Consider the following 26038-nt stretch of genomic DNA (forward strand, 5'->3'; position numbering starts at 1 on the left):
AGAACACAATGTAAAAAGCAGTAAGTAAGAACACGGGAAAATGAGCTCGAGGCTATTTATGATGTTGATTTCTGTCCCCAACTTTCTTGTTGTCTACAATGTCAGATCTTATTCAGTGGGATTCCGCTGCTTCAGAAGTCTATTTAAGCTGACTACTGGTTTGGGGAGTTTTTACTCAGATAAGGCATCTATTCATTTTCCCATTTTTCCTTCCATCCATTTATCTCTAGTCCATCCATCCATCCATCCATCCATCCATCACTTATCCATCCATCCATTGATCCATACATTCTACAATTATTCATCAATATGCTGCTAAATGCCAAGCCCAGTACCAAACGTAGTTTCCTGCCTGAAGCCATGTACAGTCTATTTGTTGGTAGAGACATGCAAATAAATAAATAACAACATATTATAATAAGGGCTATAAGAGTGCAAAGTACAATAGGAAGCACCTAGCAAGTAGCCACGATAAGAATAGGTGACATTTGAAGAAGGTCTTGAAAGATGAATAGAAATTTGCCAGTAAAAGCTACTTTTTCTTAAACTTTTACTGGGTACTAAGCAATATGCTTTAAATTTTACACACATTATCTCACTTAGTCTTTCTCTCAACCTAGCAGGCTAGGTAGTATCATTCCCATTTACAGAGAGATTGAAAAATGTTCCCATTGCACAACTTGTCAGTACCCATCCTGACTGTTAAACCATGTCTGTATGCTCCAAAGTCCATGTTTTTAACTATATTATTTCTCTGTTATCTACAGATAGGAGTATTATTTTGATGGGATAATATTTCATACATGTAGTTCTTCTATGCAGAGTGTAAATCCCCATAGTTTGGTTCATAGAGATACTGATATGCAAAAAAAATTAATTCACTATCTATTTCAGTCATTATTGTTCCACCTTTTTAACAATTCTTTCCGAGGAAGAATTCAAGCAAGTGCATATAACAAGCTGTTATAGGCAAAAAGGAGCATGTCAAATTTGAGGAAAAGGAGGGGTTTGGAGGGCCTGAAGCACAAGGTATGGAGTGGTGGAAGGTCCGGGGATGAGCCTCTGGATAGGATAGAGCCAAGGCAGGAGGCATCACACACCATGCTATGAGTTTGTCTTCCTCCTGTGGGCAACCTCAGCAGTCTGGTCATTAGCCCTCTTTCTTTACAACCTGGAGAACTGGATCAAGTCCTGATTGATCTCAGCAACCGACCGGCAACCTAAAAGAACAATGTGGTTAACGAGCTTATTGCTCTAAAACCCCAATGACCTACGTCATCATGGGTAATGGGATGATCCAATGGGAACAGGCCTGACTTGATCTCTGTGCTCACCCCGGGAAACCATTATGGATACCAGAATCACATGAAAAATGTGATTCTGATTGCCTTGAGAATTACTTTGTGAGCCTGTGCCCATGTCCTCTTTCAACACAGCCATGTCAAAATGGCATAGTAAAAATATAGAAACACTATTTTAGCATTTTAGAAATAAATTCATATGTGCCATAGATACACTTGACCTTTATCTGAGCACTGATAAGCCTCAAGGATATAGGAAGTACATGTCAGAGAAAAATATGAGTCAGGAATAAGAGATGGGATGAGTACTTCATACTGCGGTTGCCTTCCAAGGGAAAGTTCTGCAAAATTTAACACTTTAGTAAAGGATCTGAATCAAAATGCAAAATTAGAACTGTAGCTGAGATGAGACACAGGGATTGAAGAGAGTGATGTTGGATCAGAAGCGTGAAAATTAGAGAGGGTGACAAAACTTGAGAGATTCCTAACTCTGGGAAACGAACAAGGGGTAATGGAAGGGGAGGTGGGCAGGGTGATGGGGTGACTGGGTGATGGGCACTGAGGGGGGCACTTGACAGGACGAGCACTGGGTCTTATACTATATGTTGGCAAATTGAACTCCAATAAATAAAAAAAAAGGAAGGAGAAAGAGGGAGTAGTATGTTGGTACAGACTGGAGAGTTGTGGCCTTGAGTGGACAGGAAATCCCGGTGATGATAAGGCAGAAAACTTGAATGCCAGGATGTGTAATGTTTAATTGAAGTTTTTTCCCACATGTATGATGTGTGTAACTTCACCTCCCAAAACACAACTTTAGCAAAATGTATTATTTGTGAAAATAAAATTAATGAGAGGGGGGTTTTCCTCTCTAAAAAATCATGCCTCTGTTGATTATAGTGGACAGAGATGGCAGGCATGGGATACATAAATAACCCACAAACAACTCATTCGGCAGAAGCAGGAACTTGGTGCCAGAGGTGGCTCTCCTCAGAATGGGCAGTGGGGTCTTAAGAGCTTTGGGTTTCCCCAGAGGGGAGAACAGTGGGCAGGCAGACCTATTCAAGGAGTACAGAGATGCGAAAGTATGATCTTTGGTTATATATTGTAATACAAATAATATTTAAATGATGTAAAAATGTCTCAATAGTTGTAACAAAGTCATGTTATGACTTCATCTTAATACAGTTTGACACATAAGCCTTGGAAATGCTTCTGTGCTTACTCAACTCTCATCAATTAGTTTCTGGGTCTTATACAATACCAAGGACACTGCCCTACACTTGGCAGAGGCTCAGTAAAAGTGAGGGAGAATGCATAATTATGATTTTCTTCCACTCTTTCATTGCTATAAATTAGGAGGATGTTTACACTAAAATCTTTTGGCTACTCTAAAGTGAAGTAGGTAATTCCAAACAATAAACCTCAAGAAGGTTCATATACTTTTTAATTCAGCCTCCTCCCCTTGTGAAGAATGAGATCTCAGTGAGGTCCATGCAGCCTTGTGTTGGTATGATTTACGTGTGGACATTTTTCAAGAGAGATCATGATTTTAACCTTTCTATAATTTCAGCAATTGGTGTCATGGTGAGAAAAACACGACTTTTAAGCTTATTTTGCTTTCAGAGGGTCATAAAGGAAAAACATCACACATCTCCAAGGGAATCAGGTGAGAGAAATCACATCAACTGATTCCTCTTGGGTGCTGATTTTGTGTCAGGCACCTTATGTGCATTGTGTGCAGAAGAGCTAAGGGGTGCAGAATCTCAGGGCTTTCACACTATGATTTTGCACTTTAGTGAGTTCCACCAAAAGCACAAGCGCCTGCCTCAGCTCCCATCTTCCCAAGGACCAGCCTGGGGGTCTACCCTGGGGAGAGACTCTTATGCAGAGGATGCCAACCGATACCCTTCTGCTTGAGTTTTCCATTCTTTCTCTTCCTCCCTCTTCCCTGTCCCATGTTTGGTTGTGATTACTAATTTTTATATAGACATTTAAAACAATACATTCTCATTGTAGTACAGTTAGAAGGAGGCGAGTATAAATTGTCAGCCTTAAAAGTGCTCACAATTCCGTTTTTTTCTCTTGCCCCTTTTAAAAAAGGATGCTCTCCTCTTTATTTCAGAAGATTTTTCCAGCCACCATTTCCACCCCAGTGACTGTTAAGCGTAAACTTTTAATAGAATAAAAAAGCTTTTTTACTGTTAATTCCTCCAACAGGCTTCTGTTAAAATAAGATCAGACATCATTTCACAAAGATAGGAGAAAATATTTGGGGGATCAGAAGTCACCTCAACCTCCTGGAATCTGCAGAAGCTCATGGGTCTTCTCGTCCTTCACTCTCCTCCTTCTCAGGGTCAAAACACACCACTATGATATCTGTTTGCCCTTGTGCCCTCCATTCCCTCATGAAAGGGCCTTGGTAACACCAGGTCACTTACTGACTTATCTTCATAGGCTCTGAAGAGTATGACTCTGGTCCAAAGCTGAAAAGTATGGCTCTGGTCCTCATCCTCCATAACTTGATCTATTCCTCCCGTTTCCTTTCTTTAATTAATTTGCTCTGTGGGAAGGAGGCTGGTACTGGCAGTAATGCTGATCTAAGTTTTGTAACTTGTATTACTCAACCCCAAAAGGTTCAATCTGTAGTCCCAATAGACACTACTAATATAACTTGGACACTGAGTACAAGACACTTGTCCAAATATCAGACCAAAACCAGACTTGAGAAGAACCAGGACATCTTGCCTTTGTGCCTGGCACACGACTGATGCACTGTAATATTTATGGAAATAAGTCAATGGCATGAAAATGGTCTTGATTTCACATCAGAGCTCTTGATTCATTATTTCCTTACTTCTGGAGAAGTATTATCAAATTTTAGAATTGAGGAGTGAATGGAAGTCTTATTGAGATTCATCTTGTCTGAGCTTTCACATAGTGATCAGTTAGATCTACAGCAGACAAAGACAATCAAAGACAGAGTCATTTGGCCTTTGGCATTTTGGTAGGGTAATTCTTTTCTATGAGACAGCTCCAGGCATGTTAGGACATTTAGTGTCCCCAGCCCCTGAGCACTAACTACCCGCATTATCCACCCTACAGTTGTTGTGCCTACTAGAAAAAAATAAATTCAAATTCTAAACCAAATCTTCCTCAAGAGGGCAGTCATCCATGATCTTAGTTGAGAGCTACTATTTTATAGATCACTGGGATCCCAGGCTTTGCTAAACTTACAATTTTTTTTTCACTTACAAATTTTTATGAGCACTACTTTACGATAACTTTATCTTTGACTGAAATCCACCTGCATGTAACTTTTAGACATTTACGTTTCTCTGGCTGTGGTTACACAAGACGGCACTTCTCCTTCTCCCCGCCTTCTCTCCTCCTGTTGTGTCTATCTCCCCAGTTCCTCCATGCCTCCTCCTTGACATAATTTCTCAATTTCTCACAGTCCATGAATATGAAAAAGTGACACACAGAGTCACACCCAAAAAGCCTGGTGTGTGATCCGAACACAGAAGAGTATAAGGGGACACTCTTTCCTATAATCTGAAATTGCATTTGATTTTGTAGCAAAGGTGTTGCATCTTGAGTCTGTGTTCAATTCTTTGTCTGGGGCATCTTTTTCTTTCTCTCTATTCTAGGCTGGACTGGGAGAAACTAGCTAGAAGGGGGAGCCGCCACTCCTGTGCCCTCATGCCTTCAGGTCTAAATCAGGAAAAGGACTATAAAAACTTACCTGTCAGGGCCATGGAAGTGTGAAACTCATTTTTTATAATGTTCAAAACTTCCTCAACGCCATATTCACCCTGCTTCCAACATGCGGGATGGGGAGAGACAAAAAAGAAGTGTGAGGGAACATTCTGCCCATGTGCTGAGTATCAGTTCTAGGCATGTTCACAGCTGCAGTGGGGAGGATGGCAATGTCTGTAAAATTGGAACAATGTCAGGAAGACAGGGAAGCAAAGAGGAAAAGATGGGGGTGAGCATGCCTGAGAATGTGCAACATGCTACAGAGATGCAGGCAAGGAGTAGCTGTCCCTCAGGAATCTGTGGCACCTCAAAAAATGGCTCAGCTTGGATGGTAAGCCACAGTAAAGTGTGGGAAAAAAATGAGAAGCACAGTATCTTGATTTTCACTTTGCCACTCTCACCTTATAGGCAAGACCCCAGAGGATTGGTCTCCCCAGAAACACACACTTAGCCCCAAGGGCCAGAGCCTTGAGCACATCATTGCCAGTTCGGATCCCACCATCCAGGTATACTTCCATTTTCCCTTTCACAGCAGCCACCACTTCTGCCAAGGCATCAATCTGAGAACGAGACACATGTGGCTTGAGGGATTACCATTTTCACTCTCAGGGATCATGGGACACAGGTGCCCCTCAGTGTGGGTTAGGAATAGGAAGTCCAAGTGTGGATGACATCTACTGGTTTCTTCCCCTCCCCTACCAGAGCAGTGCAGCTAGGTCCCCAAGCCCCAAGGACTTTCTGCAGGCTCCCTCTCTTGCACTTTCTGCCCTGACAGAGTGTGACTTCTCTCTGATTCACTTGTTCAGCTGTCTACAGCTTGGAAGAAACTCTTGGTTTCTCCTCATATCCTAAAGGGGATATTTTCCATTAACGGTATTCACTTTAGTGTTCTTTTTAAAGTACATTTTGACTTTTGGTTTTCTCCTATCTTTTCTGTTTCTAGTTCTCCATTGCTAAGGCACTGAGTCTTTTTTGGCAAGTGTCTGCATCACAGCCCACCTTGTGTAACCGGGCTGCATGTTCCTTACACACCACACTTGAACCACCTGTTCTTGACTTCTGTGTGTGTTATCAAAGACATAGGTTGGGAATGGAAGCAGCAGTGCTGTTGAAGTAGGGTTGAAGACTCTGAAAGGTAAAACAAAAGCTGCTTATAACTTAGCCTGGTGTTTCCCAGGCTTTGTCTCTCACCTTGTGTCCTCAGTTCTAGGCTCTGTAGTTACCAGGCTGTGCCAATCCATGGTGCCCCAGACTGAGCTGCACTCCTGAGCACCTCCAAGTCTAGGAGGAGGGGTGACAGCAGAGTCTGGGAGGAGAGTCCTTGAGGGTAGAGTTCTGGAACTGCCACAGAGCTCCTGTTCTATGGCTCTTGGACTGTAGAGGAGGAGAAACTAGCCCCAGGGAACTTCTGCTGCCCAAGGAATCAATGGGAATTCTACCTCAATGAGATCCTTTGGATTACTGAGCAGAATATGAAATAAGGAAGGAAAGAACTTTGTACTCTAATTTACAAGTGGAGAAGAATTGAATACATTTTAAACTGACATTGATAACTGGTGATAATGCATGTCCAAATAAGGGGACGTTATTTTATATAATATATAAAATAATATATATTTTATATATTTTTATAGTCCCAGCATGGTATTATTTGGAATATTTCAATGATTTTGGGAAAAAGAAATAAACATATCTGTACAAACTCTTCCAGTGAGCTGTACTGGACAATGGAGCTGATGGAATTTGAGAAACAGACAGGGAGTGAATTTTGGCCTAGGGTACAATACTTTAGAGTTACTTTCTATAGGTCATGATAGGACATTCATTAGAGCCTTCAGGAGACAACAGATAGCTCTGACCCTTTTCCCAGGTCCAAGGAAGAAATACAAGAAGTGCTAGATTTGGAACCTTCTAAAGATGGGAACTTCAAAGAGTCATACTTCTCACAGGGAGAGGCTTGGGGTGGAAAGAGTGAGGTGCTTACCTCAGGCACAAAATTTAAGGAGTGCCAAAACGCTCAGATAGATAACATTTGAATGCAATATTTAAGAATAAAATGGCACACTTTGACCTGTGAGCTGGAGGGCTTGTTTTTATAAATAAAGTTTTATTGGATCCGGGGCCACGATGACAGTAAGATGAGTGGAGGCAGGCTATGTAGGCACAGGGACAGATACTATCTTTATTTAAAATGTTGATATTTTGTTGGCCATGGATTTTTTGCATTAATTTAAAATTTTTAAATAGTACATTAAACTATTATTTATCTTACTAGGTTTTTTCTGGCACCTTCTCAAATTTTGAGCCAGAGGTACCTCATCAGCTTTGCATTAATCTCAGCACTGTCCCTGGATGACCTTGGGTTTGGTTGTTAAGTCAGATGGCTTGGGAGAATTACGTATTGATCAGCACGATAGGGAAGGAGAAATTCTCTCTTGGCTCCTGCGTTTGCTAACAGTCATTCTCTACTGACGAAGAGCAATAGGGAGCAATTACTTAGCTTTTCTTTCCAACTATTACTCAGTCCTTCCGCAAAGGGAGCAAGACTAGCTAAACTGATTCATGAGAGAGACACTATCGTATATGTTTTATTAGAGTTGTTTCGAAAGTCAACATTCTACTCTATTTGTTGCTTGCTGGTGATGGGCCCTTTTTTGCTTTCTGTTCCTACCTGAAAGCACAATTGGGACTACTTGGGACCTGCTATAATCTTTTGCACTCTGTTCTGCCCATTTCTGGATGTGTGGGAGGTGGCCGATGGCATCTTTTCAGGAGTTGGATGAGAGAGCTAGCATGTGCTCTGCAGATCGACTTTCTCCTGGATTCATAGGTCAAAATCTGGGGGATGGGAAGTAGGAGGTCTAACTGTTCTCTTTAGTCAGTTCTTATGAAGAGCTCTGGTAAACAGTGTCCCTTACTCTCCAAGTGGGCTTGTTATTCTGTGCCTGTTCTCTGTCAGTGAGAACCTGGTGGGGAGAAGGGGGCCAGTGATTAGCACATTAAACCTCCAAGTTTCACAAGCCTTGAAATGTACAAACCTGCTGATACAGCTTTCCCATTTCCTGGAATTCATCTTAAAGAAGTAATTGAGAGTGTGTTAAAAATTTAAGGATGATCACTGACACATTGTTTAAAATCGTGAAGACTTGTAAGTCATCAGATATTCAACAGTAGGCAGTTGATTATATGAATTGTGCATTCATACTATACACCATTAAAGGTGGGAGCAGCATATATACTGAAGTGAAATTATGCTCTTAGTGTATTGATAAAGTGAAAAGAGAAATTACAAAATAGTATGTGGCTTTTTAAAGTGTCATCTTTGCATTAAGAAATTGATAAAAAAGAACAAATCCCAAAATATTGTCATTAATGATAGTGATGAAATTAGGGGTGATTTTTATCTTCTTCTTTTTGTATATGTACATTTTATAACTTATCTGCAGTGAACATGTCTTACATACATAATAAAAATAACTTAAAAGAGGAAAAAACCCACTTCCCTTTCTTTTTTTTTTTTAAGATTTATTGATTTTTATTTTGAGAGAGAGAGAGCATGGGTGTGCATGAATGGGAGGGGCAGCAGGACAGTGAGAAAGAATCCCAAGCAGACTCCGTGGGGAGAGTGGAGCCTGCCATGGGGTTTGATCTCACAACCCCAAAACCACACCCAGGTGGAAACCAGGAATCAGAAGCCCAACCCACTGCATCACCCAGGTGCCCCCTTCCCACACTTCCCTTTCTTAGAATGGAATCAAGTAACAATAGAAGAATCTCTTGAAAAATATAAGCTATATATATCCATGAAAATAAATCAACAATTTCCATTTAAAGATTCTTTTCTTGCCTGCCTTCTCTTCATCTATAATGGACATAAATTCAAAAGATGGGGAGAAAATCATAGACTGTCAAAAATTTTTAGAAAAAGATTCATACGGCATTTTTTAGTTTTACTGTGAAAGATGGTTATTTATTAGTTTAAGTGAGGCTCTATTCCTTCCCAGGACACATCATATGAGAAAATATGTCGTTATACCCCATGCACACAGGCAAACTTTTAGCTGAATACTTCTTCCAGAAGGCAGGAGACCTCAATGCCTTTGGAACATCTCTCCTATTGACTTCTACCTTAACCACTTATTAACTGTGTGAACTTGGACAAATTATTTAACTTCTCTAAGCTGCAGGATCCCCATCTGTAAAAGAGTAATAATTATATCCATCTTACAGACAGTTGAGAGATTTAGAGATGATGTATATATGAAGCTTATAAAAATAACCTGGCATATACTAGGCTGTTAATGATTAAAAGTCCTTGCAATTCACAGGAATATACCAGCATATGTGGTAAGGGAGAGGGGAGTGTAGGCCAATCTGCAATCTGCACAGAGTACCTTGCTGTAGGCACATACACACACACACACACACACACACACACACACACACACCCTCTGAAGTTACCCTACTTACAGATGCGAGAACATCATCAAGCTGCCTCCCACCATGGTTGGAAACAATGATGCCATGGACATTGTGCTTCACAGCTAACTCTGCATCCTCTTTTGTCAAGATCCCTTTAAGGATGATGGGCAATCGAGTTATGCTCTGAAGCCAGGAGAGATCATTCCAGCAGAAGGATGCATCAATGGGAAACATCTGGAAATAAGGCATTGGATTTTTCTGTGGGGAAGAAAAAAGAATCTTAGACTTGAGCTCCTTTAGGATTGTTTGATACATTTCAAAATGAGACACATTCAGATAGTCACCCTTCATAGGCCTTAAAAGAAGAGTAACGAAATCAACAACTTCCAGCCATCCTTTGCTTAACAAAATTTGTGCAAAAGAATCACTATTTTAATTTCTTATTCATTAACCATTAATTGTGTCCCTGCTCAATAACTATGCCAGAATCTGGGGATACAAAGACAAGACACAGTCCCTACTTTAAAGGAACTGAGTTTAGTAAGTGAAGGGGATAAATGAAAGTATTTATAGGCCGATGTAAACTGTTATCTTGAGATATACACAAGGTCATGAGAATTAAGAAATACTTTGATAATCCTGAACCAGATACTACCTTATAGTTAACCTTGGCTCATAATTTGAATCAAATATCCCATAAATCCCAATGTGTCCCTGTAATCTGAGATAAGGATTCCAGAAAATGTCAAGGCTAATTTGTGGTTAATGGGTAGAACGGTTGAGTCACTTGGCTGGGTATCATAGCTGCTCATTGACTGAAAAGGCTGGTATAATTATCTCTAATGTAGTCAAGGGACTCCAATGTTATCACTACTTTCTTGCTCAGGGGCACTCCATCCCATCTGACTGTAGGAGTTTAATGAGGAAATGGTCTTTGCAGTCATCTATTTCAGAGGTTCCAAACAAGTGTGCTGCAGATCCAGGGAGTTCTAAGTGTAGAGAGATACTGACTCTCAGTTCTCAAGGCAGTAGGGTGGGGCCTGGGCTGGTTATACTCCTTGGGCCAGTTACCTTGTCTGTGAGCATCTTCAGGAGGTCAGTTTACCTAAATATGCCATCCAAAATTATCATTTTCTAAGTGTCCCATAGTGTAAAAAATGTTGGAAGAACATGCTTAATTTACTCTCCTACTGCATGAAAAAATCCTTTTCATAGCTTTCCTAGCACCCAGCCCTGGCCAGAACACTTCAGATGACAGGTTGGGTGCCTCCAGGAGTGAGGATATTTTGTGTTCTGTTCATCTAGAAGCTCTGGACAGCAGGAATCAGCTCAGCTTTTTGAACTATGGCATCTGCAGTATCTGCCAAGAGCAAGCACTCTGAACTTTTGTGGAAATAGAGAAGGGAGGAAGGAGGAGAGGAAATTTGCCTCCTGTTATGCTTGCCCATTGGATCTGGTATTTTTCCTACCTCTTTAGTTGAGCGAAGGTCTTTCAGCAATAAGTTCATCTTTAAGTCCAGTTGGTTTTGAATGTCCTGTCGCCTGTTGCCAAGTTTGGGTACATCCACAGTGATGACCAGAGCTTTGAAACCCAGGGATTCAACTTTCTGGACCAGCTGTTTGTTGAGCTGCTTGTCTGACTGCATATAGAGTTGGAACCACCTGAGGCCCCTGGGAGCAGTAGCAACAATGTCTTCAAGGGCACAGCTAGCATAGGTGCTGGTGATGTAGCAGATCCCGGCTGCTTGGGCAGCTACAAAGCAAACAACACAACTCAGTTTGGATGGAGAGCAGGGTTCTGGACTAGGGTGAGAAGCCCTTAGAGTTTGGGCCACCTCTGATCAGTTTACCCTGTGAGTGTGTGCTTCTCATTAGGGTAGGAGGCATAGGGGGCATTCAGTCAGCCTGGGAGGCTGTCCCCATATATAGCCTGTCTTCTAGACCCTGTTAAGATTCCTAGCTAGAGGAGTCATTTAGTACCCAGAGTGATTTTGGACATGGTGCAGCTTCCAGATGGGAGAATGGGCTGCGCATGAACTTGCAAATGATGCAGAAGGGAACTAGAGAACAAAGGGTGAGGAAATGTAATGTCAGTGGAGAAGGTTAATCTTTGTACTGAAGAAAGCATAATATCTGAGTTAGAAGGGTTAGAAGAATGCTAGTTCTACTCCTCCTTAGCTGTGTGCCTTGAGTACCATTTTCTTCGTCTGTAAAATGGAGAGAAATAATACTACCTCTCTTATAGGGTTGCGGAAAATTAAACAGGATACTAGATATGGAAGCATTTTTATGTATTTTATTTATTTATTATTATAATGTTTTAAGTAAGGCTAGGTATGGAGCTCATGACCCTGAGATCAAGACCAGAGCTGATATTAGGAGTCAATGCTTAACCAACTGAGCCACCCACACACCCCTGGAAGCATTTTTTTTAAAGATTTTATTTATTTATTTACTCATGAGTGACACAAAGAGAGAGAGACAGAGACAGACAGAGGGAGAAGAAGGCTCCTCAGCGGGGAGCCCGATAGGAGATTGCATTCCTGGACCCAGGATCATGCCCCGAGCTGAAGGCAGACGCTCAAATGCTGAACCACCCAGGCATCCCTCTGGAAACATTTTAAAAATTACTATGTGATGTGCTGTACAAATGCTTGGTGATAACGAGGTTGGCCACGGTGGTGGTGATGATGATGTTGACATTGCTGCATATTTCTCATTTCCTACTGTGATCATTGTTTTCTGTAGGATTCTCCAGTAGGCTAATGTCACTACCATTTCACAACCCTTGGGTACAGAATCTGACCTAATCAGGATTTAATATTTTCAATTCCTAACATCAACAGGAGATACCACATTCTTTTGCCCCACTACAAAAACAACACCACACATTCAACCATGAAGATTTAGTAAAGCAGTCATAGTCCTACAGAATATTCATGTTTCAGTCTAACCAGACTTGGCTCCTAACCAGACAGATGCCACTTCCAGCTCTAGAATCCTTGGATTCATCGCTTCCTATATCACAGGGTCAAAGTAAAAGATCCTTGGGAAGCCCTGGGCAATGTGCAAATAAAATATTTCCTAGATTTGACCTATATAGTAAAGATTATAAAGGGAGTCACAAGATTGTTTTCAGCCTCATCCCTCCCCTCTTCCTTCTCTTATTTTTCAGTCAAGTGGGATGAGAGAAGAGAATAAGGAACTACTAGGAAGGAGACATACTCAATCAGAAAATTTTTGTCATATAAAATGACAAAGTCAGTCAAGGAGAAGGGAAATGCAACTTTGAGCAGGAGCACTGCCAGGGCCTTTGTTAGGACCTCATGTTATGACTGTCTCTAAATTCAGAGTCTCTAAATTCAGAGACTCACCATTTACTCACCATTTACTCACCAGGCCTGGCCCACGAAGGCGGTCAAAGAGAGCCCTATCTTGAAGCCATGCTTAGAATCCCTTTCTCCACAGACTGAGTGGCCTGCAACCCTCCTTCAAAGGATAGCTTGCTTAATTTCCACATCTATTCATCTGTAGCCGCCCTCTCTAACCATTCATTATGTTGGAAATGGATGTTTTCTCAATCTTAGAGATGTTATGGGAACATCCCTCCTTAATTCTGACCAGATTGATGTCCCTAAGCTCCTTCTAGAAGAAATCCTGCTACTGCTCTGACGGATACCCGCACAGTTCAGGGCCCCAGAGAAGAGAGCCTCAAGGTGTGGCTGGGTCATACCTCTGGCTGTGCTCATTTCTCCATCTGGCCAGACAAGGCAGTGGAAACCTGTGGGTGAGATGCAAATGGGGGCAGTAATCTCCTCCCCTTGGACTGTGGTCCGGGTGTCCACCTCTTGCACATCCTTCAGGTACCGGGGACGGAGGCGGATTCTGTGCTCAGAAACAAAGATTCTTCTATTAGTGAGGTTACTCTCAGCATGTAGTGCTGTCTGGTGCTGAGGCCTCCAGATTCTGGTGCAGGTCTACACCAGACTGGTGCCAAGAAGCCTCTGGTGGGGTTGGTTGGCTGATTGGGCCACACAGACCAACTTTCAGAAAGCATTTCCCAATACTCTGACTCACATTAACACCAGTTTCTCTAACCCCCAGTGCATGTGTCCTCCACATCGCTTCCAGGTTTGCTCTCTCACAGGTCTGTGTCTTTGAGTTTTGCCTTCCTGAACAGACTCTTAGCACTTGGATGCTATGATTCACTTAAACCATAACAAGGATTAGAAAAGAAAAGAATAGGGTGGCCTGGGTGGCTCAGCGGTTTAGCGCCGCCTTCAGCCCGGGGCCTGATCCTGAAGACCTGGGATCGAGTCCCCTGTCGGGCTCCCTGCATGGAGCCTGCTTCTCCCTCTGCCTATGTCTCTCCCCCCACCTCTCTCTCATGAATAAATAAACGAAATTTTTTTAAAAAAAGAAAAAAGAAAAGAATAAGCAGGAAGGAGTTCTAGGCTCTTCCTTCATGAGTTAGAAACAAGTCTCTATAAAGAAAAGGCCACTGAAAGAGGACAAATTGCAGAGAATGATCATGGTGGGGGTTTGTTTTGTTTTATTTGTTTTTGTGTTTTGCTAGAGGCTAACTCATTTGAAGATTTGACTTAACCATTGCTTTAGAAAAAAGGAAATTCACAAATAATAAATATATAAAACACACTTTAAGTCCAATAAATACTTAGTCTCAGGTCCAAAAATGTTTGTTTTTCACAAAATGTTATTATTCCTGCACACAAATGTAAAAAAGTTTTGCTAGAAATACTGATAGTACAAACCTGGGTAAGATACAAACTTCATCATGAAGACAAAGTGAGATAAAGTGAGTAAGGGGCCTTATAGAGTGCTAAACAAGTATGAAAATACAGAATATGTTGTTCACCTTGTATTCCATTTTTCAATTTTCTCCTGACCTTTCTATTATGGGGGGAGAGCAAATTTTTTCTGTAAAAGGCCAGATAGCAAACATTTTAGGCTTTATGGGCCATGTAGTCTGTCACGGTTATTCAGATTTGCTGTTGGAATGCAAAAGCAGCCATAGAGACATGTTAAATGACTGAGCATGGCTGGTTCTAATAAAACTTTATCTATAAATGCTGAAATTTGAATTTCAAATAATTTTTATGTATAAAAAATTATCATTCTTCTTTTGATTTTTTTCAACCATTTAAAAATGGAAAACAAATTCTTAGCTTGTGGACCATCCAAAAACAGGTGGAGGGCCCGATGTAGCCTGTGGGCTGTTTACTACCCTATGCTCTACCTGCTGCTGTTCTAGACCAGCTCTTCTCCTTTGAAGTCAACTTCCTGTCACCACTAAGACCCTTTGGGTCTCCATATTTCCTGTGTTCCCTCTCTCGACATACATTACCTCCTTTAAGTCAGAAGTTTAGGAACTCGGGAGATTTAGACCTACCCAGCTGGCTTTTTCTCCCAGCCCAGGTAACTGGCAACCTTGGACTCTTATACTATCTTGTCAGGTGGCAAAGTTGCTGGGATGCAGAGGGAGGATGACTTGTGCTAGTTCCACAGAGGCACTAAGATAAGTTCTTTGTCCATTCATCCTCTCCTCAGCCACCTGCCCCTCCCCTCATAATCCCCTAAAACCCGAAACAGTAACAACAAAGACCATTAATATATCTTGAGTACTCTGTGCTCTTTGGAGGCAGAGAGCAGAGCTACTACATTCCAAAGATCTCTCACACAGTGCACCTTAGTTTAACAATAGAAAGGATACAGGAGACCAGACAGACTTTTTAAATGCTGTGATGTTGTCATCCCGGGTGAAACATTCATCAGCTCCTCCTTCAATATAATCCCAAGTTGACTTAGACAGATGCTTCTGGGCATAAGCCTGAAAGTCTGTCAAACACACCAAGGGCATTTCTGGAATTTCTGGACCTTCAAAGGAAAAACCAAAACCAAACAAACAGGACACTGAGAATACGTCAGATATAGAGGAGAACGTAAATGTGGGGGCTGTGGCTTGAAGCTATTTGGATTCAACATTAATTTCCCTGTAGTCTTTATCCCAATGGAAGTACTGCCAAAGGTGCTAAAACCACACTTCATTCTCCCTCCCTCATCCCCAAATGCTGATTATCTGGTCTTCTAAAATATCCCTCATGTCTGTACCCACAGCTCTACACCCACTGCCTCAGATCCATTTGAGGCCCTAGCACCTCTTATAAGATTATTACAGAAGCTTCTTATCTTTGTCTCTCAGCTTTCAGATTCACTCTCTATCTTGTCTCCCTCCGGCTCCTGGGATCCTTCTGAAATATAAGTCTGATCAAATGCCCATGTGATGGCATTCACAGCTTTCCTGGACCAGCTCCTGTCTTATCAGCTTCATTCCGGGTAGCTTTTCCTTGTCATTTGAGTCACTGTGAGTATTTTTCTGAACATGCCCAAGGGTTTTCCTAGCTCTGTATATTTTTGGAAGGATATCCATGAGGCTGGGAAAATTGTAACTGAACTGATGCCATTACCCGGGAGCTCCTGGGAATCTCTGGATGAATGAATTGCTTGGGGCCCTGGTTGACATCAGGGAGAAGCTATTTTTGACTCCTTGGCTGAGTCATTGAACATGTTCATCTTAAGACCAAGTGACCTCCATATGTGACCTCCATTCATCCTCACCCCCAATCTGAAGTAAACCTGGAGCTTGGAGCTTCTAAACACCCACCCTCCACCCCCTGCTGCCTAAAGAGGAAAGAGGGCATGGTTTGAGCTTAGATCCCTCTGGTAGGGGCAAGTGCAGTGGGAACTCTAGCTGCAGAGATGCTAAAGGCACTGGTTGCAGTCAGGGGCAGTATGTGGATCTCCCACATGAGAAGATTCCAGCAGGAAAGGCTAAGAAATCTGTAGTCCATAGTCCTGGGCATCTCCCTGGCAGCTGGCACTGGAGTAAAAATTAGCCAAAGGCTGTGAGTAAAAATGAAATGACTTTTAAGTCATTGACTGAGGGACAGGGATAATAGGCCCCAGAAACTAGGGCTTCAAATGTGAATGGGGAGGCTCCTCTAATGGACAAAGGGGCCAAGGAAACCAGATGAAATGTGAAGTGGTGGGGATCTTGGAAAGGGTAGGGATGGAGTAGAACTGGTGGAGGGCAGCCAGGGCCATACTAGAATTTAATCAGGTCAAACAAAGAAGTAACCCCAAATACCTACCCACGAGGTTAAGCAGAAAGAAGTTATGACAGGCAGAAAACAGAGCCCTTGGGATGTGCAGTGAGGAATTTGGAGCATAGCCACAGTGCTTTTTATAGGCAATGCTCTTTGTCAGTGAATGGGAAAGGAGTTACTGAGGTGCTGAATTGAGTTTGACAAGGTACAACAACCAAGTCTAATTTATCTCTTTCTTGCCCAACCCTTCAAAGTCTCAGTGACTCTGGTCGAATAAATTAATCATTGTATTTATCCATCTGTATTGCCATCACTGATTTAAACCTCTGTGTGCATAAAAGAGTTAACATAGCAGGCTCTAGGCCTGCTTTCAAAGTTGGACCTTGGTTGGAGTCTGGGAACTTGGACTTCAAAAGGGTTCCCACTATTCCCTGATAAGAATAGATTGCTCACTATGTCTGAATTGATTGCACAAACAACCTGGTTTATGCTGAACATCTGCTTTCCCTCTGAGGGTCTAGAATTTTGGCCTGGGTTCAGCAGAGAGTGTCAATATGACCACCCCGCAACAAAAAGCCTTGGGCAATGAGTCTCTAAAATGAGCTTCTCTACTGGTCAATGCTTCAAACGTGTTGCCACAACTCATGGCTGGAGGAATTAAGTGCATCTTGCATAATTCCACTGGGAGAGAACTCTTGGAAGTTTTTATACCTATTTCCCTCTGGATTTTGCCCTGTGAGCCTTTTCCCTTTGCTAATTTTGCTTCTCATTCTTTCTCTGTAATTAATCATAGCCTTAACTACATGCTGTATGCTATGAGTCCTCCTAGTAAATCACTGAATTGGGACCCCAACATGCTTTGTATCCCCATCACTGTATGTGACAGGGAGGTGCTGTTCATGAATGTTCATTATTTGAATTTAACATTCTCCTGTTTTGTCATCTCTGCCTTATTAGATGAGAATTCTCCACCAGGTTTCTACTCCTAATGTCTCAACAAATCTCCATATCCTATACATTGCACATTCACAGAAATGATGTTCTGCAGATTTCTGTCATAAGACCTCAATAACACTTAAGTCTAGTCCAAGACAAATGGCTCAGACTCACTCAGAATTACTTGCCTCGAATAGTGGGAATTATAGCATCTGGAAACTGCTTGGAAATAAAGAAATAGCTCAGCATCTTTGTATATACCAAACACTTCATTATCACATTTCTATTTACAATTTCTTTTTCTCTTTACTATTTCCTTTCTACTTCCCTGTGAAGCAGACAGAGAAGGTATTAGTGTCTTCATTTTGCATTTGGAAAGAATGAGGCCTAGGATATGGACTAACTTGTGAAATATCAGGCAGTAAATTATGACCGGGGAAGGCTCAGACTCCTGTATTCTGGTAGCCCCTAAAGATAGACATTCTCTTTTTTCGATTTCATGGTGCAGAGAAAAATAGTTGGTTCACATAAATTACTCATTTTATTAACTTTAAAAGAATTTCTCAGGATGAAAATATAATTATAATGCATTTTTGTCTTTTCATAGCTTAATAAAGTACTGAGCCCATTATTTTTATCAGAGGTCCAATATGAGACCTCTAGTTGACCAGAAGGACAATTCCATTGTTCAAAGCTTTCCCCACATTTGGAAGGGACACTTAACACTATGTTTTTATGTATCTCAGTTTGATCCATACCAGACTTAAAGCCACCAGGAATTCAAGAGAGGATCCAAATTATCAAGCGGTTTTCTTGTATTCCCATTTTATTTGATCTCAACTGCAGTGTTTTTTTCTTTTTTTCTCCTCTATCCCAACTACCCAAGATGAAGACAGAGTGGAGAAAAGGATAGAAAGGGTAAAAGTCTCTTGTGAGAACTTTAGCTCATTGTAGGTGATTTAATTTATTCAGGCTTTTTGTCTCCTGGTTAGAAAAAATGGTGAAATATAACTAGCATATGGGTGATAAAAAGAAAAAGCCCAAACATAAGAGCAAGGACATTCAGTAGTACCTGTTGCTCATGATTGGAAGTTCAAGCAGTTTTCCCTGATGGGGAAAGAAAGAATGACAGACTATGACCAGTAGGCATTTCAAGGGCAGAGCTTTTCTTCAAGATTGCCATTTGATATAATGCAATTAGGCTAGATAAACAAGTTGTCTGTCTTTGAAGATTTTAGATGACTCATAATTCATGTTGGTGTCACTTTAGGAATCTGGTTTATCAGAGCTTCTATTTGTGTGAGAAACCCCTAGGTGTTCTGTAAGAAATCTCAGGGTGGAAATCCCAGGGCAGGTCATTGAGATACAAGGGGAGCAAAAGCTGCTTCTAAGAATGCAGCTCCAGGTGCAAATGTTTGATGATGAAAGGTGGTGTCCTTCAAGACCCTCTGACCTGGTCCCCTGGGAACTTATGCCAAGTTTCTCAATGAAGTGGTAGAGATAACATCAAGGCTATACTTTGGGGACCTTATCTGAGGGATTACACTGTTCAAGGTTGGCTGAAAGTGCTTTAATCACTGTATATGGGATGACAGCCTCAAGGAGAGTAGTTGCAAAGCCTGTTGCCATTACCATAGCAACGGTAGCCCTGGGAGAGGAGACACCGCAGCACAAGGAGGCCCTGGCCCATGTGTGGTGGTAGAGGGAGGGGGATCCCAGGGCTGGGACCACAGTCAGTGTCAGGACCAGAGAAGACATGAATCAGCAATGCCCTGACTGAGGCACATAAGCTCCCAGGGAGTCTTCCAAATGGGGAGGAAAGGTCAGGGTAAAGGAACTGGATTTCTAGGAACATCTGGTCAGATATCAGTGTCCATAACATTGAGGGTTACATTTATATGGGAACAGTGAGGGAACAAGGGGCCCAGTGTGGGTCTGTCAGCCACCAGCCTAGTCAAATCACTTCTGGCCTTTCTCCTGAGCCCTCACAAGATATGAATGGAGGACTCAGGACCCCTTCCAGGCTACGATGGACATTTTTAAAAATTTTATTCTGTTTTGTGTAATAATCATCTTTCCTCTTCAGCCTCCACTCCTCAACTACTCCCATTAAATGATTTTTCTTTTCAGTAATTCAACTTCTCTTGACCTATAGTCATGTTCTACCATGAGGAGTAGGATGTTCCAGGTCTTCAGAACCTCTTCTGCAAGTATGACGAGGAATGACTTGTGTCTACCCCAGAAGCTTTGTTTATCACAAGTTGAAGTTTTTGAGGCTCTGAGGCAAAGTACATTTATATTAAGGATATACTCACCCTGGAACTATTGTGACCTAATTAGCCACCCACTGCCCTACCTCCCCAGGCCACAAGACCACAGATCCTGCCTGGTAAGGATTAGAAGACAATTAGAGCTGCGAGGGACTTCAGAAAGAGGAAAAGATGTGTGCAAACCTATACCATAGCACAATTTAAAATGAACTTAGGTCTTCCATCTCCACATTCAGTGCTCTTGCTGACATACTGGGTGACTCTAGCATTTTCCTCTGGATAACTGGGCAATGGTACCTGGATTCACTTCTCTTTGAGAACTAGCTTCTCAGCATCAACCCAAGGCTTCCAGAGGTTCTTGGCTGACTCAGTCAGTGGAGCATGTGACTCTTGATCTTGGGGTTGGGAGTTCGAGTCCCACATTGGGTGTAGAGATTACTTAATAAAATCTTAAAAAAAAAAAAAAATCCTAAGGTTTCCAGAGACTTACCTACACTGGATTTCATCATTCCACTTTCTCCTCTACTCCTGACCCAACTTGGTTAGCCGATATCAGCCAGGAGGGCTGAAGTTAGAGGTATTGCATAAACTGGACTAGGGGACTGGTCAGTGGACTGCTGATGGCAGCAGACTGACAGGAGAAGTTCCTGACACTTATTAATTATATGAGCATAGGCAAAGCTATTTCATCTCCCTGGGCCTCAGCTTCTCATTTGAAAACTATAGGTTTTTATATATTTTCCTTTTAATCTCTACCAGATTTGAAGCCACCAGAAACTAAAGCCACTAGAAATTGAAGTCTTTGGTGTCTTCACATGCTTGGCTGGCCAGTAAACACAAAGACCTCATTTATATGCAGCCGTGTTGACGTTCTAGTCAACCATTTAGTTCGTGGCAGTAAAGTACATAACAGGGAACCAGCACAGCCTTTGGGCTTATTCCTAACACCAAGTGACTGGGTACTCAAAACCTTCCTTCTCTCTCTCACTCCTCAACTTTGAAGCCTCTCTTTAAGTTGCTCTGGCCCTGTGACGCCACCTTATGGCTTCAGTGGGGAACTGTTAGACCAGTCACAGCACCGCTTCCCTTCTACAAGAGGATGTGGGCTCTCACTCAACCTAGGTTCTCTACTCCCAGACCCGGGGGGAGTCCATTTTACTACATATGCATGCCTTTTCCTCCTTTCTCCATTTATCCAAACCATTCTCTGATTTTTCTTTTTCTGAGAGTCCTTCTCACGAATTCTTCTCTTTGCCTGATCTTTCCCATTTCTTTCCCTTTACTGTTTGGAAACCAGAGATAACTCCATTGTGGAAGATGAGATATAGTCTCTTGGATTAAGAACAAAAAAGTTAAAAAAAAAAAAAAGAAATTTTAAAAATTTGAAGTCACATTAGATGTGATAAAGAACCTTCAAAGACTTTGAAAACACCCTCAGAGGCACCTTAAGTAAAGAACCTTAAGGGAGGATTCTCTGAATTCTCTCTTCCTCAAATTAAGCCTGCTTTTCCTCATCGCCATTATTTATGAAAAATAAAAGAAACTACGCATTACATAATTTTCTTAGTTTTCAGTTTCAGCCTAAGACTAGCAATGCAACAGCGTTGCTTTATACTCATTTGCATTGCAAATAAGCCAATTTTCTGCTACTTTGTGAACCAAATGGGTATTTCCAGTGACCTGGGAACCCAACCACTATTTTAATAGCATTCTTTCAATGGGAAAATGTGTTGAGTTCCAAACAAATGACTTCCAAGTAGAGTTTTGGAGCACGGCCATGTTGTGTTTTGTTTTTTATTTGCTTTTTATTGAAGTTCAATTTGCCAACGTATAGTATACACCCTGTGCTCATCCCATCAAGTGCCCTCTTCAGTGCAGAGCACAGCCATGTTGTAAATTATGTGCTTTCTATGAGATTGTGGGAGACTGTTTGGGCATACTGGAGATATTGATCCAAGTGCTCATATGGTGTTTTGAAAGTTTGGGGATTTTCTAATTCTATTGGCCAGTGGAATAATTTGAATACAAAAAGAACCTTGGAGATAGCATGATGGCTTCTTGATGATAAAATGACAGTAACATTGCAACCATTTATCAAGTGCTGTATGTTGTGCCATGCACCATGTAGATTGTTATGTGCATTAATATTTCAACCCTTATAATAATTCCCGTTTCACAGATGAGAAACCTGAAGCTTAGTACTTTGCCCAGCATCACACATTGGTAATATGTTTTGACTTCTATGGCCTGGCTCTTAAGCATCATGAAAAAAAGCAAATGTGTATAGCCAAGTATGGTTTATAGAATGAGAGAGTTGGCATTTAAATGCCATGGGCTTATGTAGCTTTGCCCGACAAGTTCCCTCAAGAAGATGCAACTCAATAAGAAAGTAAGAAAATTTCATTATTTGGCTGGCCATGAACAATAACCAGTTAAGCAATCTTAACAATCTAAAAGCATTTTTACATATATTATTCCATTACATGCCCACAATAACCCAGTGAGATAGTGATCAGAGGGTAGATATACAACAGTCTCACTTTATGGATGAAAATGTTCAAACCCAGAGAATTCAGGTGATTTATGCTCACACAATAAGAATAGCAAAGCCTGACCAGAAATCCTTCTGACTTGCTGTGTATATAGTTGAGCTATAGAGTATGGAGTAGTAATGGTGTATTAGGAGACAGTCAGGTCTCTGTCTCATGGGATTGGGAGAGCTGCATATAGCAAGCATGGCCAATTCCCATACAATCTAGGCTATTGAGGAAGGTGTCCTGGACGGAGATCATTGTTCCTGCCCCTTCGTTTGCTTAAACAGATGAAGTGTGCAAAACAGACATCAGAAACTACACAAATGTTCAGAACAAGCTCCAAACTCTATTCTTTTTACAATTGGCTTTAGATCGTATGTGCATTTCTGTCTGATAGTGGTAGTCCTTAGGAGGAGGTAGCAGGAGAGAAACCAAAAAAGGCAGGGCTGTTGGAAATGGGGAAAACCAGCTATGAAATGGAGCTCTGTCCCTTTTTGCCATCCTCCTGGCACATCTCACTATGGCAATGACTCTAGACTGTATTTCTGAAGGTCATTGCTTTCAGCAGCTAATGATGTTCCCTACATCCTTAATAGCTGAGGGAGTCCGTGGAGTCAGGAAGATAGACTTTTGTAAGTTTTGCAACTTGGCCTACTTGAGCCAAACCTCAGTCTGCTACTTGGTTCTCAGTCGCCATGGTTCTATGAAAAAGTAATTTGTGAAGAAAGAATCTTAAGGCCTATCCCCTAGAATCCTTGGGAGGACTGAACCATATAGCCTATGTAAAGTTCCTAGAACATTGCCTTGTGTAGAGTAGTCCTCAATAAATGGTAGCTTCATGTATATTATTCCCCTTGTTGATGACATTTGCAGTCTCATCAGAGTCTCTGGAGGTTGGAAGTTGCTTCAATTTTGTGATAGCATAATTTAGGCCCTGTGTCAGGTTTACTCATTTGTTTATCTAAAATTTGTCAAGTATACACTGTCAGCCAGGAAGGCAGAAACTTTTACTACTCATCATATGCTCCATGACATCTCCCAGTTGCTATGAGATGGCAGGGCTCTGTGACTAGTTCTGGCCAGTGGGCTAGGAGTGAAGTAACATGTGTTAAATCCTGGGCCAGGAATTTAAGAACTGATGTGTAGCCCTTGATCTTTCTCTTCTTTTGGATATAATAATGTGGAGGCCATTATCCCCAGAAGGCATAGCTACAAGATAAAGGCAGCTTTGGTCTCTGAATGATCATTTGGACAGGAGAGGCCCTGGAGATCAGCTGATTTTGTATGAGCCAGAAATGAATATTTATGTATTAACTCACTAAGATCTCAGAGTTTATTCTCTACTACAGCACAACCAAGCCTAACTACTACATATATCTAGGCATTGTGCTGAACAATAGAGATTTTTAAAAAATTTTTTCAGGATGTCAATCTCTACTCTCAAGAAGCTTACAGTCAAAGAAGACAGATTTCAATAGCTCATTCTCTGTTAGTTGCTATGGCATAGAGTATAACAGGAATCCTTTCCTGAGGGAAGGTATCTGGGGATTTAGGAATATTCCAATTGTTTCTCACGTAATACCAATAGATGATATTCTACTCCATCCAGTTTAGACAAGCTCCAATTCTCAGCTATCCATAAAATGAGGAAGTGACTATCTTATTGTAGTGTCTGAAGCAGAGCCTTCCTTTGCTAGTTCCCTCAGTGTCCCTTGGTCTGTCTCTATACAGCCCCTTTTGGCCACATCTCTCACCTTGAAAACTTACAACCAGCATCTATAATGCTAACACAGTCTCTGGCCTCTCTTCTAGACCTCCTGCCACTTCATCTGCTTCCCCCATTCCAAGCTCTCAAATGACACTTGTTGTTTGATCAACAAACCTGATGTTAGCGTCTTCCAGTCTCTGGGGAGAGTGGTGTTCAGAGGCAGCTGTTGAAAGCCTGGCTCACTGCTGGATGTGGTAGGAAACATAGGTCATTGTCCACAACTCCATGAGTTCAGAAAAGGTTCAAGGCAATAAGTTAATTTTCCAGCTTGGGAGTAAATGAGCAACTAGGCCAGAGCAAGGTTAATCTTGAAATGAACCTTGTGGGATTTGCAAAGTCACCTCAAATTTAAGTGAGTTCATTACAAAATTAAGCTTCAAAATAAAATAGTAGCAGGACACCTGGGTGGCTCAGCAGTTGAGTGTCTGCCTTTGGTTCAGGGCGTGATCCTGGAGTCCCGGAATCGAGTCCTGCATCAGGCTTCCTGCATGGAGCCTGCTTCTCCCTCTGCCTATCCCTTGCCTCTCTCTCTGTATGTCTCTTGTGAATAAATAAACAAAATCTTTAAAATAAATAAATAATAAAATAAAATAAAATAGTTGCTTGTTTGCTCCCAAGCCATATATGTTCCCATTTCGTTAAAGATGGTTTCAGGAAGGGAGCAAGTGATTTCAGGTGGAGAATTACAAAAGCCTCTGTGTTGTAAAAGAAAGGCTTATCTGGGGAGGTTCACTGATGGTCAATGATTAAGGCATAACTTGTCCAGGTCCTTCTCTCTGTGCCTGTCCCCAGCTCTTGTCACATCCCCTTAGCAGTATAACAGCAATTAACATTTATTAATTGTTTATAATGTGCCTGACATATTGCCGGCATTATTTTACTCAATCCTTACTGCAACGATATGGGCATATATTATTTTCCCCATTTTTTCAGGAGAGAAAATGAGTTATTGAACTTGTCCTTTCTTCCCTAAGGAGGAGAGTTGGGATTTGACTCTAGCCTGCAGCCACTGTTCAGTGGCATGTGGAAATTGTAGGCAATTCTGCTGACCATGGTAGTGGGATCTGTCTGTGTTTTAGGATCTGTGGTTAGAGCAAAAAATCACTTTCCTGCTATTTGTTATGCCTTCCCCACTGGCTCCTCTATACTGTATTTGCTTGGAAAGTAACTGCTATCTGTTGTGTTACCACTAGATAGCAGTGTTACTTCAGAAATGCTTTTCAAAGACCCCATAATCTGGGATCTGGAAATCCCATAGGAGTTTTCACTCCAGGATCAACCTGTAGGTCATGCCCACAGTCAGCTCCCTCAACACCAGCCTGCTCACTGTCCCCTGACCCAGACTTTCCATTGCCATTTCCCAATCTTGGATCATGCCCCTCCCTTCCAGGGGACATTAGTGTAGTGGTTAGGAACACAGACACTGGAGCATAATGCCTGAGCTGAAATCTATGCCCCTTACTTAATTTTTCTGTATTACAGTTTCCTATGACATCTCTCACACTTTAATGAGAAGTAAATTAATTAATGCTTTTAAAGGTCTGGTAATATATACAACATATAGACCTCATAAGTAGATTCATAGTTTGAATTTAGTTGAAAGTAGATTCTCAAGTTTGAATCTAATACAGTGTTTTGGGAACATTTTAACCTGATCATTTTGCTAAGGAGCATCCTTTCTTCCAAGGTGACACACTGTCATGTCGTTCTTCACTGCTTTAGCCCAAGTAAAATTATCTTAGTGGAGGCTTGAGGGCCACCTGTGAGATGATGCAGGATCCTGTCAACAGCGCATTGATAGGAGAGCCACTGGCATCTAGGAGAGGGGTTGTATCTTTTGGAAGGTTTATGTTGATCAAGGACTAAGCATAACATACATGTGAGTTTGGTGCATGGGAGGGATGGTTAGAGCAGGAAAGTTTCTTCT

General features: G+C 41.6%; 1 protein-coding gene and 1 long non-coding RNA gene across 12 annotated transcripts in view; one reads left to right on the top strand and one right to left on the bottom strand.

The window, feature by feature from the left end:
* The window catches only part of LOC144280521 (uncharacterized), a 120941-nt gene that overhangs the window by 28239 nt on the left and 66664 nt on the right, over nt 1–26038 (top strand). The gene's annotated exons all lie outside the window — the stretch shown is intronic.
* HAO2 (hydroxyacid oxidase 2) lies at nt 534–24382 on the bottom strand. 6 transcript variants are annotated; one of them, XM_077842648.1, is made up of 8 exons: nt 24226–24382; nt 15227–15374; nt 13213–13364; nt 10949–11232; nt 9528–9737; nt 5459–5617; nt 5044–5113; nt 534–1220 (listed from the first exon to the last, which is right to left on the bottom strand). In XM_077842648.1, the coding sequence occupies exons 1-8, from the start codon at nt 24314–24316 to the stop codon at nt 1165–1167; spliced, it is 1170 nt and encodes a 389-aa protein (XP_077698774.1). In that variant the 5' UTR covers nt 24317–24382; the 3' UTR covers nt 534–1164. The 6 variants fall into 6 exon arrangements, with proteins under 6 accessions (XP_077698774.1, XP_077698773.1, XP_077698775.1 ...); XM_077842647.1 differs by having other exon boundaries at nt 5044–5116; XM_077842649.1 differs by lacking the exon at nt 24226–24382 and adding an exon at nt 15674–15809 and having other exon boundaries at nt 5044–5116.

The sequence above is a fragment of the Canis aureus genome, chromosome 12 (genome assembly GCF_053574225.1).
Source record: "Canis aureus isolate CA01 chromosome 12, VMU_Caureus_v.1.0, whole genome shotgun sequence".
Lineage (NCBI taxonomy): Eukaryota > Metazoa > Chordata > Mammalia > Carnivora > Canidae > Canis > Canis aureus.